General features: G+C 38.7%; 1 protein-coding gene across 1 annotated transcript in view; it reads left to right on the top strand.

Moving 5' to 3' along the window:
• The window catches only part of myo9aa (myosin IXAa), a 93,084-nt gene that overhangs the window by 60,040 nt on the left and 6,788 nt on the right, over positions 1–26,256 (top strand). The window contains 25 exon segments of the mRNA XM_046857124.1: positions 2,552–2,673; positions 3,632–3,773; positions 5,602–5,797; positions 7,213–7,332; positions 9,460–9,529; positions 13,520–13,648; positions 13,818–13,857; positions 13,951–14,073; positions 14,985–15,065; positions 15,192–15,302; positions 16,861–16,983; positions 17,174–17,323; positions 18,056–18,369; positions 18,760–19,424; positions 19,427–20,192; positions 20,278–20,377; positions 20,587–20,784; positions 22,354–22,460; positions 22,551–22,681; positions 22,768–22,976; positions 23,077–23,193; positions 23,898–24,086; positions 25,513–25,560; positions 25,665–25,776; positions 26,049–26,110. Coding sequence (XP_046713080.1) covers positions 2,552–2,673; positions 3,632–3,773; positions 5,602–5,797; positions 7,213–7,332; positions 9,460–9,529; positions 13,520–13,648; positions 13,818–13,857; positions 13,951–14,073; positions 14,985–15,065; positions 15,192–15,302; positions 16,861–16,983; positions 17,174–17,323; positions 18,056–18,369; positions 18,760–19,424; positions 19,427–20,192; positions 20,278–20,377; positions 20,587–20,784; positions 22,354–22,460; positions 22,551–22,681; positions 22,768–22,976; positions 23,077–23,193; positions 23,898–24,086; positions 25,513–25,560; positions 25,665–25,776; positions 26,049–26,110 — 4,425 coding nt within the window.

Raw genomic sequence — 26,256 nt, 5'->3', positions numbered from 1 at the left:
GCTTGGCACAGTTTGCTCATGGTTGATTTTGGGAAGAATGTCCTTTTCCTCAGGTAAATTATTTTTACAACAGGTGAAGTTTTAGATTGTTTAAAGAAGGTTTTTTCTAAATCTTTGGTCAAAATAAAACGATTATTATTTTAATGAATGTATATCTAATTGATGTGTTTATTTCCCGCTTACGTACTGTATGAGTGGGTAGGATTGGTTAACTTACTTCAGAATGTGTGTGGCATTAACCAAGTGTTATTTGCTCCTACACTAATCATCAGACTATGATGAGATATAACATTATTCGTCCCGCAGTAGGGAAATTTCTACCGATTTAAGTCATTTACATGACTCGGTGATATGACCTACTTGTTTTCCTGCATGTCAAATCAAAAGAAAATAAGAACATACACACTGCATAAAATGTTTAAATGAGCTTAATACAATTTTATCAACTGTACTGACTGAATAAACCTGCTATTATTTCCTCTCTGTGAGCCACATTGAGGCTCTTGTTTAAATGCTGTGAGACTTTTACCTCAGGGAATAAGGCAGATTGGTGTCTGAGGCTGATAATCAAAGTGAGGATTTATTAACCTGTGCATACATTTAGATGTAGTCTGGGTGTCTGTCTACTCTTTGACTTTTAGTAAAACAGAAAATTATAAAATTTTTATCACCACATTATCTGTGTAAAGCTGCTTCGAGATAATGTTCATTGTTAAAAGCGCTATACAAATAAAAATGAATTGAATTGAGTAAAAGAGTATCGGTCATAATAACATCCAAGTTTATAATGGGTGTCATGGGCAGGTGTCCACATACTTTTGACCGCATTGTTTGCATATAAGAAATATACAAATATTTTAAAGATTCTTTTTTCTTTGCTTTATTTAGTTCTTTTGTTTTCTCTTAACAGCAACACTAAACTTGGCACTCCATAGTAAATCAGGATGAAGTGGCGTGACATCAGCCAATCGTGTTACTCAGACACACCCATTACATACTGCCACATTATTTTGTGTGAAAGCATTTCGTAAATAATCATCCGTGTGCATGCTTTTACATAAACTCTATGATCCTGTAATTGTCAGTTATTAAAATCTAAGTTCTTGCATTCGTGGCCAGTTAAGGTCAAGTTTATTTGAATGTTCTTGGATGGGGTAAAAGTACCTCATGGTGCACCACCCATTTGTTCCTATACAAACACTTGGGCATGTGACGTTCTCTGCCAAGATCCACACTCTAATAGCATGAAGACATGAAAAATAGTGAATTCAAGTGTCAGGAATGAGTTGGTGTCCGATTGTGGGACGAACTTAAAGGGTTACGTGTCTTTTCCAATTTAGTGGTTTAAAAACATTGTCATACTTCTACCTGGGGATGGAGCGTGCCTAGACGATTAGTAATGCCTATTGTCGCACACTTTTGTGAAATATTACCCGGAGTAGCGAAAGTAGTAGCAGCCGTAGTTTAATAGATGTGTCAGTAGTATTAGTAGTAATCATCGTGCTGCGTGCTGACTGAATAGCAGGCGCTGAGGCTCAGCTCTGGGATATTCTGCTTGTTCCTCAGCTACGCCTGGCATGCATGCCATCTGCTGTCTATAAATCCAAACACACTGGAGTGGCTCTTGGAAAAGGCGGACACGCCGCACACGCTCTCATTATACCATTAATGGTGGTTTTTTCCTCCTTTTTCACTACGCCATTTATGGGCATGTCGTAAATGGGGTTTTATTTGCTTTCATTTGGAAGCTGCTTGAGCTCATTCCTCTCATCAGCCAAAAGAAGACTGTGCAAGAAAAACAAGAAAAGGGATGTTGGCTTGGGTCGCGTTAGTTCATTAGTAACTGTGTTATTGATATATTTATGTAGGAGTATTATTAGTCATGGTATTGCATAGTTTATTTTCTTCAAATATTTTATTGGAAAGAGCTTTAGTTGTCCATTTGTTTTGATTCTTAGTCCTGGTGTTACCCTACATGAGCCGTGATTTTACCGTGCTGGTTAAATAACTAGCTATTTTTCTAGTTTGTGTATCTAATTTTCTGCTCTTGCTTTTAACAAGGCTGAAAGATGCTACTGATTATTAGGAAACCATGCCTGGTAGACTTTCACATTCGCAAATGATGGAGGGAAAAACTGCAAAAATGTGAAGAATTTTTTTTCATATCATTAAACCACAGAGACCACAGTCAGACTCAGGGAACGTTTTTTCAGTCTTGGTCATGAAAACATTTAAACACTTTGGTGGCCTGTTATGTTGCTCTGGCTGCTGTCCAGAGATGAAAGAAATTCCTCGGCTTGGGTGGAGTCATGTGGAAGCATAACACATTGTAATGAAAACAGCATTATAGTTCATTTGTATGAACTAATTTGTTTATGTGAAGAAGAAAATCACCTAGTGGGACAGTGCAGTGTGATTTGTTCATCTATTAGTCATGCACTATTGCTTTTCTTTTATCGTGAACTCTAAATCAAACACAGTCAGGTCAGAGTTTCACATCAAATGTGTGTGTTTTAAAGGCGTGTTAATATTGTTGTGTTTCTCCCATCAGGAAGAGTACAGGGCAGAGGGCATCACCTGGCATAACATAGATTACATCGACAACACCGGCTGCATCAACCTCATCAGCAAGAAACCCACAGCACTGCTCCACCTACTGGATGAGGAGTGCAAGTAAGTATTCGAAAGCGCCTCTTCAATGAACAAGGGTGGTCCATGACACATGTAAGGCCCTAAAAAAAAGAGCACAAACCTGTCATGCTCCTGGATCACATCACTTGTGTTTTGAAATGAACTGACATTTTGCTCACTGTTAAGAAAGAAAACTGAGATCCTTTTTTTTTTTGCATCCCTGTTTTATCGTTTCACGATTAGGGAAACCTCTTAAAATAGCTCGAAATCAGACTCTGTGGTTTTCATAGTTCAACTCTCATGGCACATTCTTCCTCTTCCTGTAGCTGTTGCTTTTCTGTTGAAGTACTGGCAGCAGCTCTTGTTCCCCCCCAAGGCTAAAGGAACTGGCTATGTTTATCATATTCCTGCATCTCATTCCCTCTCTCCACTTCTGTCTGTCTATCCCTGACCTTCAGCCTCCTGTCACAGTTAGCCTTGCTGTGTAAACAGCATTAAAGATTACTAATATTCAATGTAGCATTTTACTCAGCCCTTTTTATTTCGACCTTTGTCTGGTGCTGCTTCTTGTATTTTATGACTTCGGTAACCTTCAGGGCTCCAATATTAATTCCTAATTTCAGTTTAAAAGGAAGCTGTACTAAGACACCATGAATGGGTTCATTGTAGTAGTTGATTCTTTAAATAGTCCAGCACATAGTTATTTTTGCTATTGTGAGTTTCACATATTTGTTTTTACCCTGTTCTTGAAAAATACATGTCATTATTAAATGTGTAGTGTTGCTATGGGTTAAATTTTTTCATAAGAATACTTTCAGTAGTTTTTAATGATATATTTTTAATCATTAAAAGCATTTTTATTTCTCTCCCTTCCCCCCCCCCCCTTTTATTAAAGTCTTGCTGAAAATTGCTAGCGTGAAAGAAATTTGGAATTTCTGTTTGCTTATTTGGCTTATAAGCATAAACTTGACTTTAAAGCTAAAATTCTGTTCTGTCACAGCTTTCCGCAGGCCACCAACCAGACACTGCTGGATAAGTTCAAGCGGCAACACGAGGGCAACAGCTACATCGAATTTCCTACAGTCATGGAGCCAGCCTTTATCATCAAACACTACGCTGGAAAGGTCAAGTACGGTGTGAAGGTGAGAGCTGCACTCACTAACCATTAGATTTACAGTTTTCTTCGGAATTCTCACATATTCTCACAGTGATTCAACAGTAGTGATAAAACGTGATTAAAATGCTCATAAAGCAAATAAAAGCTGCTGTTATCTTCCATATGGCAGCGAATGATTTCCAAAGGGCTGGTTTATACTCGATGAATGAATTCTGCTGTTGACACACTCACTTGCGTTTCTTATGTACATACGGAGATCATATGCAACATTCACTAGATGGGCCCTCAGATTCCAAACACCTGTCTGTTTGTTTTTTAAGAAGAAATGTTGTGGCCAGCGATGGTAAAGCTTTTATCTGTTTTATTTATTTAGGAATCTTGACAGTCCTGAAGGTTGGAACACAGACAGACCTTTCGGTAGAAAGAGGCTTCTATCTGTAATAGGAAAAGTGTTAGCGGTACTACTCAGTAACCTTCTAGAACCCTACATAACTATTTGTGACACAAAAACTAAATTGTTTAGTCAGTTCCACCACTAATATTTATGTTGGTATTGCACCACAGTAAATTTTCTGAGAACGTGGTTTCTGAGAACCAATCCGACCTTAGGATCCATGTGCAGCTGTCTTGCATATTCAGTAATATCCTTACCCTTAACAGTTTGCTGTAATGTTCTTGACGGACCTAATTGAATTGCTATTGTTCCTTCATCTTACATCCGCGATGCATTTAAGGAAATAATTACAAGCTTTCAAAGAGTATGCGCAGCATATCATAACTCTTCGCAACGTTCAAAGGATCTCGGAGCGGTAAAGTAATAACAAGATCACACTCGTTTTTATTCCTAACCCAGATCTAACCATAAGGTGGAAATAATAAACGCTGCTGGAAAATATGACATCATTGCATTACAGTGCATGTTGGTGTTCCTGTAATCAATTTTGTTGTCTAATACTCTGATTGGTGAGCATGAAAACGACTTTCCATAGGCTCCAGCAGATCTCTGATTTAAAAACAAATGGGCAGCTGATAGGTGTTCTGTAAAAGCTGTAGTAACTTTTCTTTAACCCGAAGGACAAATGTGCTTAATCACACTGCCAGAACATGTCGTATTAATTAAATCATGATTTGGGGCTCTTGCACACGCGCACACATTCCGGCCTGTAGTTACTGCAATCATTACTGATGACTTGTATAAACATTGAGAGCGCTCGCGTCTGTTTTTGTTTAGTCTGTTGTATTGTGAAAAAGAAACATCATTAAAAGTAAATGGACCTCAGTAGAGCGCAATTGAGGTGCTTGTGCTGAACAGTGTGATGAATTAGTTTTTGCTAATGGAATGGTCTGTGTACAGTTTCATCTCTGTTGAATCATGTCATTAGGTTCACATGAACTGAGTCATCTAGCTTTATTCTTTTCCCACAACATACTGTACTTATTTTTTCTCCACTTCTCTTACAGTTGCTTTTAGTTTTTTGTCACATGGTATGTTGTAATCTCACACGTCTGTTGAGAGATGGCTTTCATAAATGTTCATGTTTGTAGAAATGTATGATCTAATATATTTGTAATTGGACAACATGCTTAGGGTTGTTCTTTCTCTTCCAGGTTTTTTGTTTCATATTTCCAGAGAGCATTTATTCTCCCTATATTATTTAAATCCTCAATTCTTATTAGCAGAATGTGGATGTAACGCAACGTACATAGGGACTTGGATGGATTTGAAATGGTGGCTTTTTACTCTTAGAAAATGTGCTATTTCAACTACAGTTTAACTACAAACACAATAAGGTTATACAGGATTTTACATGTATAAGGGTTAATTCAGCCAGTCTCTCTTCCTCCGCACTCAGGACTTCAGGGAGAAGAACACAGATCACATGCGGCCAGACATTGTCGCTTTGCTGAAGAGCAGTAGAAACACCTTCATTGGTGGCCTGATTGGCATCGACCCGGTGGCTACATTCCGCTGGGCTGTGTTGCGTGCCTACTGCAGAGCCGTGGTGGCCTTCAGGGAGGCTGGGAGGAGACACACTGAGAAGAAGAGTGGTGAGTTTTTTCTTTTCAGGATACACTGTGCGGAGGTACGAACAGCAGATGACAGATCTTTCCTTTTCAGGTGTTTACTCTAGTCACATAGGATGTAGTGAATGAGTGTGATACCCGAAGAGCTTTTTACTGGAGAATTAGTGGTGTGGAAGAGCAGGGCTCTAGTAAGACACTGGTAAAAAGCATTAAGAAACACAAAAAGTTCTTCCCGCAGCAGTTCTCAGCTGTTGAAAAAATACTATTGAGCATTACCTACAAAATGATGGGAGAGCAAAAACACGCCGACCACACATTGTCCTACAATCATGAATTAGGCTGGTTTCTCCGATTCACATAAATATTTAACAGAAATTTTGACGTGAAATCTTTCGTCATATTGGGCTTTGCATTATTGGTTACATTTGCACAACTGTAAGATTTTCAGCCGTGTAGTGCACATCTTCAGCTCTTTGTAACAGTCAGCAACGTTTCTTTATAAAATGACCAGCTGTGTTTCTTTGTCTTATCAACATCAAGAGCAAAGAAAAAGGAATCTAGATCAATTTTAAACATTATGTGATGAGTGGAACTCAGGAACCTGTTTCAGGGATTGTAAGTGGATTAAAAGGATGACTGGGTGTCACTTTGTTTTAAAAAATAAATAAATAAATAACCCTATTTGCATTTAGATTTAGATCACCAATGCATCAATGTTAGTTTATTGTATAATAACAGAGCTTCAACATAGTGTGTGTGTGTGTGTGTGTGTCTGTGTGGGTGTGCGTTTTTGCAAGCCAGCTCAGCTTCTGTATTTGCTCACTGGTCTTGCATAGCACCTTTAATGTTTTTATTCTTTTTTATTTATTTATTTTTTTTTAGATCTTCTTTAGTAGCTTTTTCCTTTTACTGTGCTGCAGGTATAATCTCATAGAGCAGTCAGCTTGGATCTTTTTACTTCACTTACTCGAGCACTAAAGGTGCAGGCGGTTGTTTGTTTGGCTGCATGAGGCATCAGGCTTTAGTTTAAGTGCTTCTCACCCTAGTACTGCCTCTTAAATGCTCCAGTTAGACTCAACCTTTTTACCTTAGACTGTATTTATAAACACACAACTCCTTCATGATGACTGTTCTATGAATGAGTTGTGTAATTCTGCAAAGATAAATGGTCTCTTCATTTAGTTTAGTTTAATAAAACTACTCACAAAGAAAGGATTTGAAAAGTAGACATTGTGTGCATCACTGACGCCTGATTGCTTGTTATCTGCATTTTATGTGCCTCTTTCTTCCTCCCTCTCTCTCTCTTTCTCTCTCTCTCTATATATACATATGTTTGAAGCTTTGCAGATGATTCTCTAGTTAATTGCACATCTTATTTCTCCCTGTTTAATCTTTCTCTTCTGTATCTCTCTATCTCTCCCTTTTTTGTGCTTCCCAAGGGCATGACGCTGCTGCTCCATGCACAGTTTTGAAAAGTGTGGATAGTTTTAGCTTTCTGCACCACCCTGTGCATCAGAGAAGCTTAGAGATCCTGCAGAGGTGCAAGGAGGAGAAGTACAGTAAGGCTGCCTTTCCACTATTCCGTCTCCACTCCATGCACAAAGGGGCCAAGGCGTACAAGGGGCACCAGCTAAAATTAACCCAAAGATGTCAAATTGTGAGGGTCATTTTCTAGGAAATAAATACAACACAAAGGGTGTGGTTTCCTTTATCACGATGAAATATATTTCGAAAAAGCATCAATTGGAATAGAGTCAGCATTGGGGTTTTTTTGTGTGCACTAATATAAGTAATACCACAAGTGGCTGCTCTTCCCCTTTGTGTCTAAACCCTTTGGTTCTGCACCTGCCTTTGTGTCAGTGCACATTTTTGCATGATGTCAAATGACACATCTGTGCCTGCACATGTCTCTCTCGCTAACGGCCGTCTTTGTGTATGGGTGTGGGTGTGCGCATGTGTGTATATGTGTGTGTGTGGGGTCTAGTGGCACATCGCTAACCTCTACGGCTTCAAGGCAAAGTAGAGACCTGCTCTCTTAGCATGCATAATAGCAGATATATCGTTTATACACCAACCAGGCATAACATTTATGACATTAACATTGTGAGCAGTAAGTAAATAACACTGATTATCTCTTAATCATGGAAACTGTTAGTGGGTGGAATATATTATTAGGCAACAAGTTAACATTTTGTCCTCAATGTTAGTGAGTTAGAAGTAGGAAAAATGGGCAAGTGTAAGGATTTGAGCGAGTTTGACAAGGGCAAAATTGTGATGGCTAGACGACTGGGTCAGAGCATCTCCAAAACTGCAGCTTTTGTGGGATTTTTCCAGAATGCAATGGTCAGTATTTAACAAAGTGGTCAAAGGAAGGAACAGTGGTGAACCGGCAACGGGGTCATGAGCGTAACTTGCGTAGGGAGTAATGGCTAGCCCGTGTGGTTCAATCCAACAGATGAGCAACTGTAGCTTACCAAAGCGTACCAAAGAAGTCAATACTGTTAATGCTCGACAAGTCAGGACTGTTTTGCAGCAAAAGGGGTACCAACACAATATTAGGCAGGTGGTCATAATGTTATGCCTGATCGCTGGCCATAAAGTTATGCCTGGTCAGTGTATATTTGTATGCACTTTTTACTATATTTCTGTTATGTTCTTGATTCTGATTAGCACTTTTTTCTTTTTCTTTTTTTTATAACAGCAGCTCTGGCAGTAATGCAAACTACAAATTACTGGTTTATATGGAAAAATATATATTTCCATAGTAAAAGCTTAATAGAGATTGAAAATAAATGTTGTTAAGGAACCATAATTAATCATTACTTGCTCCCAAGTTCACTTGCAGATTACACGTTCGAATAAGTTTGAGAGCCAATTTGGCTATGTTTGATTGGCTCTTTTTACTCTGTCAGTCACACTAGTTAATTGTAGACATCTGTAAGCACATGAAAGCTAAAAAGGAAGTATAGCAATTTTCTCAGAGTTTTCTACGTGGCCCTGGGATGTACTGGTTTGAAAAACAAGTGCGGTGGCTTCACAAGTCTCAGACCTTAACTGTTCCCAGTTGGTAGGTGTTATGTGATAGGAGAGAGGTGGCTGTGGGTGGGAATTGGACAAGGAGAAATGTATTTTACATCAGGGAAAGGAGTCTCCAGAGTCAGAGCTTTGTAACTGTCAGAAGCAAAGCTTTTATGTATTTTGATATGGAAGAGACTTTTTTTTCTTTTATTAACTTTCAGAGAAAGACAGATTGATCTCTTTTTTTTTTTTCATATAAATTTTTTATTTTTTTTAATTTTTTTTTTAAAGATTTGTTGTTGTATGCTTTATAAAATGTTTACACTCTGTCTAATTCAAAGCATACCCAGTTCTGTAAAATAAACACCATGAATGAGAGGAAAAGAATTTCGAAATAATCTATAATTCAGTATTGAAGATTTTCAGATTTATTAGTCTATGCAGATACAGATCATTGTGACTGTGCATTTCTCTTCTTCTCATGTTCAAAGCATGTTTTATAAACTCATCATTTCGCATCCACCCAATTCATAATCATTGTTAATTTTATAATCGCACACATGAAGCTCACATGTGCTCTTATCTGTCTGGTGTGTTTGTAAAGTCGGTTTAGTGACTGAAGCTCTTGTCCTGTGTAAGAGATGTGTTGTGTGTGTGTTTTGTCTCAGGTGGAAGCAGGAGGACTCCTCGCACACCGCTCTCAGATCTTCAGGGCAGTAACAACGAGCGCTCAAACCGGTAAGAACTCAGAGTATAGTGTCATATACAGCAGATTTAACAAGTTTAAATTTTTACATGATTTCTATTTTAAGCAGTTAAGCAGAAGGGAGAATATAATGCAAAAATCTCTTCTTCAAACAAATGTGTAAAGACTAGGGTTGCAAAATTCCTGGAATTTTCAAGAAACTTTCCATTGGAATTGAAAGTGAATATATGGGAATTAATGGGAATGCACTGGGAATCTACAAAATTGCAGGTTAGCCTATAACAGGGAAAATGTAGTTGAAAAAAGGCATACAGCCAGATTTTATGCAATTTCAGTTGAATTTCTACCCTGTGCACGCACACAGCACACTTACTGCAGGGCTGCTAAGGCCACACCTCTACATGCACTGTGCATGCCCCCTTAACATAATCATATCATTTCTTCAATCCTGCACACAAAATAATGTCAACAAATGTCCATCTGAATCTTTGTCAGCTTATGACAAAACTAATGTTTGTTTGTATATGATAGTTTATTTAAATTTCCAATTAATTCCCATAAATTCTCACAAATGTCTCCAAAAATCCCCAGATGAAGTTCTCATGGAATGAAATTTACCTGACATTTTCTTGTCCCTTTGAAATCCTAGTAAATAAATAAAGGAAATCCACTATAAATGAAAAGTACAATGATTAAAAAATAAAGACGAACACTGACTAGCAGCGATGTGGATAAGATCCTCTCTGGCCTTTAAAGAGGGACAGATAAGCATGTGGCGAGCACAAGAATGCCTCCTTCACTTCATACCTCCTAAACGACTCCATGGTATTGAGATTAGCCCCCGCGTCCTCGGCCAGTGGCTCACAACAGCTCCTTTGTTTTCCCTCAATGTGATTTGCAAGCGCACACGCTGGCTGGGTTACAAAGTGTGCACTAAACTCCATGCAGCTGCTTCCTGTGGTGTTAAAGCGCAGCTCTGTGCTCGCCCAGAGGACAGAGCTGAGAGGATACACACTCTCCACTGAATCTTCCACCACCACCTACAGTCTACCGCAGAGCATCTGAGTTCTTCCAAACCTCACACTGACTCTGACTTGCAGCAGGATTCGCTCTCGAATGGGCCCCACGCGGCATCTGCTTCTGATCATCCGCGAAGGAGTCCAGGTTCACAAAGCCTGAAACTATTTAGATGGTTTAACTGTTTCTGCACACAAAATAAAGATGTTTGTCTTCGTTTAAAGAGTGAATGATGGGTTTGACAGGCATCTAGAATGAAGCATAAGCCTACACCCTCATCATGCATGAAATTTAAACCTAAGAAATGCTGGAGATTTTTTGTGTAACCATTAGAAAGAGTGGCCTGTCTTTCGAATATTTATAGATCCAGACTGCTAGATAATTTATTTATTCAGAAGAGTTTGGTTCATATCATTTTATGAAAGTAGTGTTATTTACAGTTCCTTTGTGCTGCATGTCCATGCACGCCAGAGATTTAAAATCACCCAGAGGTACTGGACCAGCCGTTATTGCTGTCATAATGCATCTGGACCTGGACCTTTGGGCTCTGACTTTTTCTTAAGCATGTTGGATATAATTCCACAAAAATCACAGAATCCTCCAGACTTTAGACCACAGCTTTACTGAATATAAAAAACCCAAAAAACTTTACAGCATTCCAAAAACAAACTGATCTCTTTAACCAATTCAGTTTCACTGTTAACTAATTGGAATTTAGCTCATCATCCCATTTGTTAGACGACCTAATGTATAAGCCTACTCTGATTTATGGATCTGTTTTTGGATCTTTTATATGTGCCAGAAGCATTACCTTAAAAACTTTAGGAATGCCCCCGACAATCAATTTTGTTTTGCAAAAATAATCACAAACTCCGTAACATTCCCACCTTGACTGGAATTTTGTAGTTGTTCCCCAGGACTGTGCATAAAACTGCAGCTTCAGTCCCAGGCCTTGTTCTGTCTCTGTGTGTGGTGAAGCCACTGGAGCAAGTTTATTTCACACACACACACACACACACACACACACACACACACACACACAGCTGCAAAATAAACCTCTCTGCAGCCACAGCCCTCCTGCTGCCCCACGAGTTGGATGTGCTCTAGCTTTTCTTTGCCTGGACACAACAAAGACTTGAGCGGATTGTCTTTTTTTCCCCCATCTTCTCTTTTCTGTTTAGTCCATGCCTAAGTGGTTTGTGTTAAATGGTTTTTACTGGGATTAGGGTTAACCGTCCTGACCGCCGAAAAGCTACAAGAGCTTCTGTTTGTTCAGCCGGGGAAGGAGAAGCGGCTTTACCTTGAAGGGCCAGTTCTTGAAGTTCGCACAGGGATTTGACTCAGAGTGCTAGCAATCAGTACACAAACGAAGTGTCATTTAATTTCCCTAGATATGCAAAGGTGTGGACAGACATTCGATTAAAAGAACATTACTTTCACATTAGTTGCTCATAGCCTAATGAAAAATATAAACTATTATATTGCGATTATAAAACCCAATATTACTATTTTATTGGCGTATATTTTTGATCTGAGCCTTTGTATTAAGCATCCACTAAATTTTATAATACATCCCTTCTAAATCTTATAATACACATGGTTAAATATGTTACAAAATATATTTGTAATATTTGAGAAGGAACTGTGTGAGCTTTTAATATTCAACCATTTAACACAACGTGGTGTCTCTGCTTGCATGAAAATCAGTTCAGAAAGTTCCTGTAAAAAGCACCTGGATTGTTTTCTACAAAGCCGCTGATTATTTTTACTATCACAAAGCAGGACTAGTACTGGTGTAGGGACTTCCATCTTCTGAAGTCCTGTTCTCCTTAAGGGCATGAACAGGTTCTGAGGCAAGGGTATATCGGTTTGAAAGAGGCAGATGTAGAGGACAGGGGGGCATGGAGACTGATGATCCGCTGTGGCGACTCCTAATGGGAGAAACCGAAAGAAGAGGAAGAAGTAGGTAACAACCAGAGGTGGAAAGCCCTGGAAACAACGACTACTACTGCACTGAATGGTTGATGGGAGGAGAACAAAGCGCTAAATTCACAAGAAAGGAAGGTGGCGGCGGACAAGACAGATGCCACTGATGCAGCCCCAGCTGAAAGCAATTCATGAATTCATTCTGAATTGCAAGTTGTTTAATGGATTCGCTCACTTTCAGAATTCTCAATCTGCATTTTCGATTGCTCTCATTATCATAAATAATGCTGTAGGAGGAGATTATTAATTAGATTTTTTTTGCTGCGATAGTGCATAACTCACTTTAGACCCAAGTCATGGACTGTAGTGGGGTTTCTTTTTTGTTTCTTATTTGTTTAATTTGGAAATTATATCCCCTCTTTTTAAACTACACTACAACCTCACCCCTGCTGTTAAACCTCAGTAAATTTTACTCTGAGTACATTTTAAATGAGCTACTTTTTATTTGTACTTGAGTAGATTTCTAAACCAGTAACTTGACTTGTACTTAAGTAAAATTTCATTGTAATAACAATACGTTTACTTGAGTAGGATATTTCATTATTCCTATCACCTTTGATAAACATGAGAGTTCAGGTTTGTGTCTTTTGTGATGTTTTACATGTTCTCCCTGTTTCCATGTGACTTTCCTCTCTGTTTCCTTACTCCATCAAAAAGCATGTGGTTGGTGAGTTCCTGTCTAGTGATCTTTTAGAGGTTTTAGATCATGGTGGCTCTGTGCAGGGCTTCCTGAAAATGAATGAATGAATTGAAAAAAATAATTCCCAATTGGATCATGTTTCCCTCCATAGCTTCAATAACTCCATAAGCCTCACAAATGCCAAAAGGACACTTCGCAAATGCACCGACAGCTGTAGTCAAGATTTTCAGCAGCAGAACTATGTGTTTCATGAACGATACTTATGTGCTGAAGTCATCCACATGGAGCCCATGTGCATGCAATTTTGGAACTGAGCTGTAGATACTTTTGAGAATGTGCATACTTTAATTTGATGTGCATTTCATGTTTTGCCCATCAGTGATGGCAAGAATGGACGCTCTGGGAGACAAAGTCGATTATCTTCCGGTGGCTCAATCACAGATGAAGATGGGATTTTCATCAACTCCACCAGCAGCAAGCTCCTAGAGAGAGCCCATGGCATTCTGATGTAAGTTTATTTTTTATTTATTTTTTCCCCTTTTTGTCACGTTCCCCAAGACAGCCTTTCTAAAGACACAGCAGATTTGAGCCCACCACCAAACTTTATAAACATATTCTGCAGTGTGACCATATTCTGGTCTACTGTCAATCATAACTTTATTTTCTTCTTTGTGCAGGAGGAACAAAAACTACAAAATGAAACCCAGTCTTCCGAAGGTGACTATTGCAGTACTGCTTATCTTTATTTTAATTTTAGTTGTGAGATTTTCCTGTAGATTTTGATGTTGGTTTTGGTGTGATGCGCCACAGCACCTGCTGAATGTGAAGTCCCTAAAGTACCTGAGCAACCTGACACTACATGATCGCATCACCAAGTCCCTGCTGCACCTCCACAAGAAGAAGAAACCTCCAAGTATTAGTGCCCAGTTTCAGGTTAGTGTCTTACTTTCTTTCTCTCGCCTCTCTCTCTCTCCACATAGTGCTGTGCTTGGCTGACCACAGTAGTACTACCTTAGTTGTTTGAGCCTCAGCAAAATTAATTGTCATGTTGTCTTTTTTTTTTTTTTTCTTCCCAATATTCTTTTTTTATTAACGGACTGTTTTGGCTATTTCACTTATTCTTTTTAATATTCATTTTTGTTGCCCTTTCCATTGTCTAATGACTCCCCCCTTAAAAAAAACCTATTTATTATATAACCAGGAAAAAATGGGTGACATTAAACAGCAAAATCTCCTTTGAGTCCTTATCTGATGTGCAGCGTTTAAGAATGTATGGGATTCAGATTTCCCATGTTGCTGAGAATGCGTCAGAGAGCCGTAAACACTCGTTGCTGTGTATAGTCACGCAGCCTCTGGCAGCAGGTCTGCACAAATGTGCGGATGACCTCACTTCCCACATCCTGTTGTGGGTCTGATTACTCTCTCTCTTTTGGAAGAAGAGAAAGTGAATTCCTGACCACCAAAATAGATGATTTTCCTTCCTCCCTACAGTTCAGCCAGTGGCACACACACGCACTCACACATGTAGAAAGCTAAGGTGGGGCCCCGGCTGTGAGTGATGTCGCCCCGGTTCCTTTGTCCTTTAAGATGAACTCTGTTTCAACTCGCAGGAAGTTAATTGCCCCACCGATAGCTCGCTTTACACCAATCGTGTTCATTACTTTTAAATAGGTCATAAAACCATCAACAGAAGCTAGATTAAAAGCATCCTTAAATTATGGTAATCATGACATACTCTCACACTTTAAATGAAGTCCATCACAGGGTATAAGATGAGTGACCTCTGAGTCATAATGGATTTGTATTTATGTTCTCTCTCCCTTTTTTGTTCCCTTGTTCTCCAGACATCTCTTAATAAACTGATGGAGACTCTTGGCCAGTCTGAGCCCTACTTTGTGAAGTGTATCCGATCAAATGCAGAGAAGGTGTGTGTGTGTGGTTTTATATATTTATTATTATTATTATTATTATTAAAAATGTTTTACACAGTACCAGTTGTATGTCCAGATCAACAGGCGAGAGTTCATGTTATTTCTTTCTCTTTCTATAAGCTGCCCTTGAGATTTAATGACCATCTGGTACTGAGGCAGCTTCGCTACACAGGCATGCTGGAGACTGTGCGCATCAGACAATCAGGCTATAGCATCAAATATACCTTTCAGGTATTTACACACACACTCACACAGTCCAGAAAAAACTTTTTGGAACAATGTCTGGGAAGTTGTAATGTACTTTTCTTCCTCTGTTGAAGGGGGTATAAGGTTTAGATCATTTCCGGTGTTTGGTCATACCCATGGTATCCAGTGCTAAAATCATTCTTTCCAGTTTGTCGTCTTCTGTGCCTAGGCGCGGTCAGTCAGCCTGAGTTATTATCATTGTTGCTATTGTTTTACACCGTGTACCAGGAGGTCGAAAATGTACTTGATTTAGATTATTTGAATGTTTTTTGTTTGTTTGTTTTTGCAAGGCAGCAATAAAACCCTGAAATAGTACATTAAAATCTAAATACAAGCAAAATAATAGATTTTGTTGACAGGTTCACAGAAGAATGCAAGTGTTTAATACATTCTCTTTTACATGAACAGGATTGGATTTGCAGCGATGAGAATAGTGAGCTGGTAATCGGAATTCTCGGTCTGCCCAAATTGGTCTGTAATTCCCACTTGTGGGCTTGTGAGCACTTGTGAGCTCTTTATATTTTGTTTACAGCTTCACAAACTAACATCAGGGCAGGTATAGCTGAGATGCCTATAACAAAGTGCATATAAACAAGAACTACTACATTACAAAAATATACGGTTCTGATATTTGCGATATTGTCACAGGATATCATATATTATAATATATACATTCGTTTATTTATTGACTCATTTATCAAATCACCTGGTATTTTTCCAATGTATTTTCTCTATGGCCTGTATCCACTGAAGCCTCAGATTCCTGCTCTTATCTAACAGGTATTGAACACAATGTGGGCTTCTGCTGTAGCTCACTTACTACAAGACATTGTGTGTTTGTAAATACTTTTCGAATCGCCATGTTGGTAAACAGTGGTAATTTTAGTTACTTAAAATACTTGTGAATAAAAAATGTTTCGAAATGTTCATCCCCGACGTTCATAAGTTTCTGAAGAAGTCAAAGTCACAGGGACTATTTTTCCTTACTCTGTGGCTCTTGACCTGTATCTTAGTGGAAAGATTGAATTTTCTGGAGCAGCAGGGCATTTGTTAGTGAGTGTATATTTGAATTAATGGGTCCATCATTTCATTTGTCATCATTTCAAATTTAGCTTACAGTCGTGCGCCAATGCCAGTCCTTAATAACCGAATTAAACTGTTTTCATCTGCAGTAAATCCCCTGTCACTGGAGTGACGTGCAGCCTTTATTGCCGAATGTCTGGACAGTGTGCTCACCTTGGCTGTTTGACCTCCTCCACAGCCTCTCTATTGTTTATGAATGTGGCTTACAATAATTACATACACAGAGCATCTGTTTCTAATGCTACCCACCCCCTATAGCCTAGAAAAGAAGGCTTTTGTTCCTTGTGATAAGATAAATGATTTTCTAATCAACTTAACTGTTTCGAATATGTATAATAATCACTACAGGGACCCTGTGAGTCTTGAACAGCTGTTTGTCACACACACGCACACACATGCACAATGTTTCATAAGCAGAAAAAGATCTGATGAGGATCATTTTTCTCTCATGCTCTATCAGGAGTTTATCCGGCACTTTCATGTAATGCTGCCTGAGGACCTACATGCCATGCAGGAGGACATCAGACACTACCTCTGCCAGGTGGACCTCGCTCCTGATGGCTTTCAAGTGGGCCGCACAATGGTATGACTCCACCTTTCAGCATTTAATGAATCCATTACTATAGTAGAATTTAATTTAAGTGGATCAGGCATCCAACTGACAACAATCCATACTTGTAGTATGACACACACTGCCCAATTTATTAGTCACATTCCTGAAAAATGTGTAATATGTGGTATGGAGTCACTAATATGACCTGTGTGTGGGTTAGGTGTTCATGCGTGAGGTGGCTCGCCAAAGGCTACAGGATCTGCTCCATCAGGAGGTGCTGCGGAGGATCATCAATCTTCAGCGGCGTTTCCGAGCCGTGCGAGAGAGGAAGAGTTTTCTCAGGATGAAACATGCTGCCTGCCTCATACAGGTATCTTTTTTTAAATATACACCAACAATTTTTTCCAGCTCTTTATGCATGATTTTAGTTTTTCTGTACTCTCTCATTCTATAAAGTTTTGTACTTGTTCATGAATTTGGTTGGCTGATTCTTTGGTTCTTCGTGTCTGCATAATCCAAAAAAAGCCAAAAAAAAAAAATCTTTTTGATAATTTTGTGCTCTTCAGATGTTTTAGCTTTTTAGTAGCTTAGTTCTGCTCATTTAAGAGAACATATGGTGAAGCTTTACTTGATGGAACAAAAATAAATAGTCAGTGCAACAAGCCAAAGTCTATGGAACTGTAAATATTGTATTAACAATAAAAATGTTTTCCGAGTACTGTTACTATAATGTCAATCCTTTGATAAATCAAGATACTTTAAACATTTTAGTCAATATTTCATCGACACGAATGCATTAAAGTTTTTTTACAAACTGCTGGAAGAATGCCTCAGGAGATTTATTTGAGCACAAAGCTGATGTTTATGTCTAATGACGTAATACTAATACAGAAACAGGTGTTTTTGTGTTAGCATGATACAAAAATGGATTAATTTGCACCTCAAATATATTGGCTTTAGGGCTGAAATTATATTGTAACAAAACACAAAATTTTACCCAATCTTAGGCAAACTGCACCAGGGTTCAATTAAAAAATCATCTTAAGGCTGACTGCAAATTTACTCACCAGACATCACACACTGTATTTCTCTTTATGCACAGGACTGGTGGCAGAACTGCCAGGTCAAGCAAAAAGATGAGCTGCTGAAGTATGATAATAACGTCAGGCAGGGAGCAGCAATCTGCATTCAGTCGGCTTGGAGAGGTTTCCTAGAGCGCCGCAAATTTCTGCTATGGAAGGAAGCAGTAGTGGTAATTCAAAGGAACTGGATACTGTGCTGCCATAGACGTGGTCAAGCTGCTGTCATGATCCAGGCTGCATGGAGAAGCTACAAGGCCAGAGAGCGGTACACGCACCAGCGACACCTTATCGTTCTCTTCCAGGCAGCATGTCGAGGCTCTTTGGCAAGGCAGAGGTAAGCGACTACCATCACTAAAGAGAGATACTTTGTTTAGGCATGTTGCTTAATAACACAGGCACCTAAAATATCCTGGATCAGTCCAATCCATAGTCTTGGCTTGTTCACGCTTAGCTCTTACTAGTAGCCAAGCAGAAATCTCTTGACTTACACAAATACAGCAGAAGTAAGCAGGAACTGGGTTTTTTGGGAAAAGTTGTTTTTGTTCTGTTTCGTTGAATATATATATATATATATATATATATATATATATATATATATATATATATATATATATATATATATATATATATATATATACATACATACATACATACATACACACTTTTTTTTTTATCTATGTTTTCCGTTCAGCTGCTGTCTTTTTGGTATCTGTCCAACATATAGGTTCCGGAAACTAAGAGAGCAGAAGTTGAAGGACACACGGCTGCTGAATGGACAAACAAGCTCAACTCCTCAGGAGAAAGAACTAAAGATCATGGGCCTGGATGTAAACATGTGGACAGACCATAATAACACGGAGCAGGAGAGAAGCTTCCCCCGTCTCTGTGATGTCAAGGCTGCTCCGGAGGAGCTGTATCAAAAGGATAAACAGATGCAAGGACAAGCAGCAGACGCACAACCCCAAGCTCAGGTGGTGATCAGAGAACGAGCACGGCAGTTTGACGACTCCAGCCTGAAAACACGGGCTAAGAGAGAGAGCCGGCGTATGCGAGAGTTAGAGCAGGCCAAGTTTAGCCTAGAGCTGCTTAAGGTGCGTGCCACAGGTGGAACATCTCCTTCTGAGGACAGGCGCTGGTCTGTGGAGTTTGTCAATGATGGCACGCTCTCGCCGCAAGGCACTCCAGATAGCCAAAGCTCTAAAGGAAGCTTCGAGCTGTTTAGTATAGAGGACTATGCTAAAGAGAGAGTGCCATGTGACGAGCCTGGGGACCTTTCATTTTCAATACCAACCCAACATGAAGTGCTCCCCAGCAGCCCTAAAATAAACTTTCTCCTGAACCTGGCATTCTATCAAACAGCTCAAAAGTCAAACATGAAAAGCTTGCTGCCTTGCCTAAATTGGAGAACTCTCTCCCTACTTTCTACGTTCCGCCAGAGAGTGGCTCTATATTTGCAAAGTCCAATATAGACACCTCCACCTCACAGCATCCAGAAAAGCCAGTAAAGGAAGGGAGGGAGTCTTGCCGCAGACCAGTAGTGGTTGTGATTAGCATGCAAAAAGAATCCATGCTTGATGCAGCTGATTTGAAGCCACTAGAAGTAAGGGACAGTTCAGCTCAGACCAGCGAGCCTCCCAGCCCGGCACAGGGTGAAAGTACCACCCGGTCCATGCTGGAGAGGCTTGAGAAACTCAACGAGGCCAAACAGGAGCGGCAGAAGCAACAGCAGCAGAAGAATGAGAAGGAGATGATGGATCAGATCCGGCAGCAAAAGGAGGTCCTGAAAAAACAACGCACACACATTGCCAAAGTTGAAAGGGAGACATTTGAGAAACAGAGAGGTGAGGCCCTGCAAAGGATTGAGCAAAGTAGGCAAGAGAGATCCAGAAAGGCCACAGACAGAAGTCCTTCTATAGTTCAGCCAGAGCCTGAATTCATCTCCTCAAAACAAACAGAAGACAAACAAAGTATGCCGTCAAAAATAAGAGAAAGTCCAAAAGATAGACGGAATGTGTCAGATGGATGGTCCCCAAAACTCACCTTAGAGTCTCAAGAAGGCGTTTCCAAAGAAGCCCAGAAGAAATCCTCTACCTTGAGTGCCAATGTTAACAAGACTGACATTTTTTTCTCACCCAAGGACAAAGTTGCCTTATCAAAGTAAGTTTATTATACTCACTTGAAATGCTTGTTTCAAATATTAGAAACTAATTTAACAGAAACCTAATGACCGACTCTGTTACAGATTTGAAACGGAATTTGCCAGTAGCTTGAAGTCAGCAGGCATTCAGAAGGAGGCCAGAACCTCAGACATTAAATCCTTGAAGCTTCTGAAAGGTCGTGAGGTGAGAATTTTTTTTAATGAACATTTAACACCACCAAAAACTTTTTTTTTCTTAATATATTATTATTATTACTACTCACATGTGCATTTTTTTATGTAATGTAAGAACTATTAGGGAGAGACCATCTTGGATCAAAGGAGCACCTGCTTACACAGTGGGGTTGTCACAGGAACACTTTTTACTTGTGTTGTTATTGTTTGGTTGATCAGGTTCCCAGACCAGGCCATAAAAAAGCCCGCATGGCGCGGACACGCTCTGACTTCCTGACCCGCGGTTCAAATCCTCCAGGGGAGGGGGAGTCAGAGGAGGAAGAGTACGATGAGACCCCTCTGTCTCTTGGCCCACCCCTCCCCAAGCAGGACACAGAGGGGGGGACACTAGACGAATGTCACAGTGACTCTGAAATGGTAATTAAACGGTCCACGCTTCCCAAAATAGGCCCTTTTTTGGTGCCAGACCAGACAGTGTGGTTTCTCTCTACAGCTAACCTACAGATTCTCCTAGACCTCTGTACTTACCACTTAAAAAGCTGTGGCACTGTGAACTTCAGTGTTTTACTGTAATCTGGGTAACGTGCCTGGAAAATCATCCTCATCTGTGATGGCAGAGTTTTTGCATTACCTTCATTAATATGGCAGTCAAACCTAAAGATTTCTCACATCTTTTATTGGTTTTCCATAGACTGGGGCACAGACATTACAACTCCTTAGTTGTAAATCTCAGCCACACAGATGTGGATTTAACCAAGTCTGTTTCTACTTCTGACTGAATAAGCACATTCCACGTTTTAACCCACACTATTCTGATTATTTCACAAGATTAGATAAGTAACAGCTATAGCGCTGCGTCGCGTCCGATCTCCTTCTCTCGTTGACTCAGCACCCGGAATAATGATCACTGCATGCTTTTTAGGCATCGGCTCTTTCTGTCTTCACCAGTAGTTTCCTCTTAGCACCAGGAGCAGGTCGTCTCTGGTGTCTCCTTTGCCCTTCCTTTATCCTGTAGATTTATTCACAGCCTCTCACCATTTCTTATTTTGTCTTACATTGCTCTTGCACTGTTTATAGCAAATGTTTCTCTTATTGTATTTATGCAAGTTCTTCTCGTCTTCATTGTATATGTTGTGTTTAAAGGTATACACCGATGTTTTAAAGGTGCTGGATTAGGGCACTGTAAGATTCTGTAGATGTAAATGTTTTAATCACTTCTGGAGTGTGTATGGAGTATTATTACAAATTTGTTTTTGACAAAAAAAAAAAGAAATTTCTTTATTTCCCGCTTATATCAAATCAGAATTAATGAGCAGGTTTATTTATTTTTTTGTTATTTAGTTTAACAGTTTTGATTAATTTCCTTCATTACTGTTCTTTAGTTCTGATCAGAAGAGATCAAAGATCAGTATATCGAATCTACATGTCTACAAGATTGTAGCAGTCTTATTGACTGAAATCTGTTCTTGTAGAAAGATTTCCTAAATTGCTTTAGTCAAAACTGCATATAAAGTTATGCACAAATATTATATGTATATAATCGATTCAGTTAGCATGACCAGAATTGCTTTTAGATAAAACTGTTTCTGCTAAGCCTTTCTCTAATATCTATCACTCACCCTAACAGTTTTGAGGTTGTATAAGGTGGTCATGTATTTTAAATTTATTAGTTGAATTAACAGCTGTTTTTAGGCGTGTGTGCTGAAATTCCTGTCTGTGCTAATCATACATACACTACAGATGCAGTAGATAAGAGATGTAGTTATATAAGTGTATAAATGAATAACTGTTAATAATCTGATAATAATGGTGGCAAAGGAATTGTATTTAATTCCACCCTATGCAGTAGTGTGCGAGTGAATGAGTGTGTTAGAAAAAAAAAATTATTTGTTAATAATTGATTTATGACATTTTAACATTCCCCTAAAGCATAAATAACAGAATACCTTCGTAATTGTTTAAACAAACTGCATTGTTATTTCTCAGCCTTCCACATCCATCGAAGAGCAAAAGCAGATGATATATAAAGCCATGTCTTCTGGGGATCTCGGCAAGGGTGACTCCTTGATCAAGATTCCACAAGGAGATGGAAGGTTGGACTCATCTCTCTTTTTTCTTTTTTTAAACAACAATTTTTCCAGTGCAAGTATTAAGATTAATGTGGATTTTTTTTTTGTGCTCAGGGTTCGGGGTAAGATGAAATTCTGGGGAAAAGCAAAACAGGGAGAGAAGAAATCAACCAGAGACAGACTGATGTATGCCGGGGGGTCTTTAGACGGGGACTATCCTGATAGTGCATTCCCGATGACTGAAGGTAAGATGGTGATCATTTAAATGTTTAAAAAATAAAAAAGGTTTTTATGTGTAGCTGCCTGTGTTAAAGTCTTTTTATGTGTCTAGGGGAATTCTTGTCCCCTCCCCACAGCCCTGAATTCAGCTCTCTGCCAGAATTCAAGGAGAACAAGGAGCCTTCACCAAAAATGAAGCGACGTCGCAGTGTGAAGATCAGCAGTGTGACTCTAGAACCCGCCCAATGGCAGAACGATGCACTGCAGATCCTCACATGTGCCAGCGACTACAGGAGTATGAACGAGTTCCTCATGAAGAAGGTACTGCAGCAGTAGACTCCAGGATCTTCTCTGAATTAAAGTTACCTCAAATTCAATGCAGAAAATACAGAATTAATTCTAATTATCTACCGTTTCACAGATCGCTGATCTAGATTCAGAGGATGGTAAGAAAGACACGATGGTGGATGTTGTGTTTAAAAAGGCACTGAAGGAATTCCGGCTGAACATTTTCAACTCCTATTCCACTGCTTTAGCTGTGAGTAATTTTACACGCCTTTGATGAACGTGAAATCATAAGAACTTTTTTTTTTTTATACAAATTTTTTTTCTCTCCTTCCACTTTTCTCTCCTTATTCAATGTAACATCATGATTCAGCTTTTCAATTTCACTGCACTGTATGTCTTAGAGATATTTTGCATAATCTGATACTTATAATTGATATTAAAATTGCATAAACATTTAAAATGTTATGTTTGATATCAAATTGACTGGACACCCAAAAGTTTGCATCCGACAAAGATTTGGAATGAAATTTTATTGTACAGTTTATTTATTATTAAAAGAGGAAGTGCAACCGGCTGCAAAATCATTTAGACTCTTAACTATTCATTTATAATTAAAAGTATAGAGATTATGCACTCAATTGTAGATAGTTATCACATTTTGTTTTGTGTTAAGGGTATGCAAATGTTTACACTTAATTAATTTTTTTTACACCAATTTGTCTTACTTTGTTAAAAAATACTTTCCAGGCAGAGGTAAACTAGTTATGGTGGCTTTTAAGAATGGAAAATCTAAATCTCTGTGCAAGGTTTATTTAAAAATAACTTTTTTTTTTGGCGTTTCTTTTCAAATTAAACAAAAATATTTAAGTTTCTTTGCCTAACCAACCAATAAACAACTTTTAGGTGATTTGTTTGCTTTTGTGCCTAATCTGTTTGGTTTATTGTTTTGTGCAGCTGGACGATGGCAAGAGTATCCGCTACAAGGACCTACACGCACTGTTCGAGCAGATCCTAGAGAAGACCATGCGTCAGGAGCAGAGAGACTGGAGCGAGTCGCCTGTTCGAGTTTGGGTGAACACCTTCAAAGTGTTCTTGGATGAGTTCATGACTGAGTACAAGCCACTGGACAGCACTATAAACAAGGTACTGAACATTGTTGTCACAAGAGTCCAAAAATAGCCAAATGTTTCATATTTCTGATTGAATTATGCCCTTATGTAATTGTTAAAGGCTATTTAATGTGAACTGTGGGCCTGCATATCTAGGGGTAGAGATTGGATGCAGATTAGACACTCAATTCTCATCTTGTTCATTGCTTCACTGAAACAAAATTCCAGATAACTGTCCAAATAAGACCTTGTTTTCTTGTTAGCGCATAAAATTCGTATCTACTCCCTGGCCTTTTTCATATTTTCACTTTGCTGCATCTTTTTTTTTTTTTTTTTTTTTAAGCTGTCTGTATGCCCCCACTCTCACGATACAGCTCGATGTTAAGGACATTTTCACTTTTCATATATATATATATATATATATATTATATTATATTATATTATTATTTTATTATTATTATATTCAGGATTTAATCATTTACTGTGCTGTTATAAATTAAATAAATCTAAAAATAAAAAAGTCTTTAGTGACCCCCGGGATGGGAACCAGTGCATTATAGTGTCCAACATAGTGTATTTTGTGTGTACCGTATTTTTCGGACTATAAGCCGCTACTTTTTTCCCACGTTTTGAGCCTAGCGGCTTAAACAACGAAGCGGCTAATTTATGGATTTTTTCTGGGTTTTTCCCGGTTTCACAAACTTCAAGCCAAAAAACTGAACCCCATTACATTAGACCAATGAAATTTCCGAACGGAAACGAAAAAACCCACCTCACCCGGTGTTGATTTTTAAACGCATGACGATGCCAAAAGATAAACTCCAGAGAGAAATACAGTAGTTGTGAAAGGAAGGAGGAAGACAGTGAACAATGACTTTCTTGGTCAGCTACTCTTTAGATACAAGCCGTTGTAGCGTGTTGAGTCTGGGTGAAGGGAGAGCTCACTAACTCCAGTTGCAAATGAAATCATATAAGCACAGACAGGTTTCCAAAACTCGTGCTTTTTTATTTTTCTTGGCAACAGCGTTACGGGTTAGTCAAAGAAAATTAGAAATGAGCATCAGAAAATAATGAGCACATAACCCTCAGTCTCAGCATATTTAAGATTCAAGTCCAACAGCATATATATTCTGTATATATTGTACTAGTTATATTTCAGTGCATTTCTTTTTTTGTTTATTCTTTGTGTAATTTATATATTTATACTTCATTTCTTGCTGCTGGTCTCTAAACAAAATTAATTTGGTTGTATCACTACAATGACAAAGTCTCATTATCTTTATCTTATCAGCAAAAAATCCATTTACCTAATTGATTCAAATAACTTTTGTTGTAACGACCTATTTGTTGCCAGTTGGTATTATTATTGTCAACATTGTTTTTGATTAGCAAATTGTTAATAATATTAATAATTAAATGCTATAGTAAAAAGATTTTAAATTGATTCCATATTCCTTAAGATTATCAAGCCAGAACGAAAGAAAAGAAGGAAAAAGGACATTGACATTGTGAGTATGATTACAGGATCTACATTATTCGCTTCTCTAAAAATTCTTTTTTTTTTTTTTATAATTTATTCAAATTTATCTTTTTATATCTTTCTTTTAAACAGGTAGAGGAACACAATGGCCATGTTTTTAAGTCTACTCAATACAGCATCCCCACCTACTGTGAGTTTTGCTCCTCCCTCATCTGGATGATGGACAAAGCGTGTGTCTGCAAATGTAAGTTTGTGTCCTCTGCCATGAGACACTTTATTGTCATTGCAACGACCCCAATTTACTATAAAAATTTACTATAATCAAATCATTTCAGGTTCATGTAAACCTTTTTGCTGTTTCTGAGTAGTCTGACTTTATTATGCAGGAGGTTTTAGTAGATGTTAAACAATGCTGGCTTCAGCATAAAACCTTCTACCGACACTGTGTGGCCCTGCTGTGTGATGTACATGGGGGATGATATTTGGTGATTATACTTATGTTCGTTTTGTGTTTAGTGTGCCGATACGCTTGCCACAGAAAGTGCTGTCTGAAGACAACCAGCAAGTGCAGCAAGAAGGTAAGGAACGAACACACTATCACCTAGGAATTTTATTTTTTTTACTTTGGACCATTTGAAGACTGTTATAAAACCAAAAAAAAAAAAAATGTTCAATACGTTTGCACTAAATTGTAAAATTTGAGTTGGAATTATTGGGGGCAAAA

Source organism: Silurus meridionalis, chromosome 9 (genome assembly GCF_014805685.1).
Source record: "Silurus meridionalis isolate SWU-2019-XX chromosome 9, ASM1480568v1, whole genome shotgun sequence".
Taxonomy (NCBI): domain Eukaryota; kingdom Metazoa; phylum Chordata; class Actinopteri; order Siluriformes; family Siluridae; genus Silurus; species Silurus meridionalis.
The sequence above is the reverse complement of the archived record's forward strand: the minus strand, read 5'-3'. Positions and strand labels throughout refer to the sequence as shown.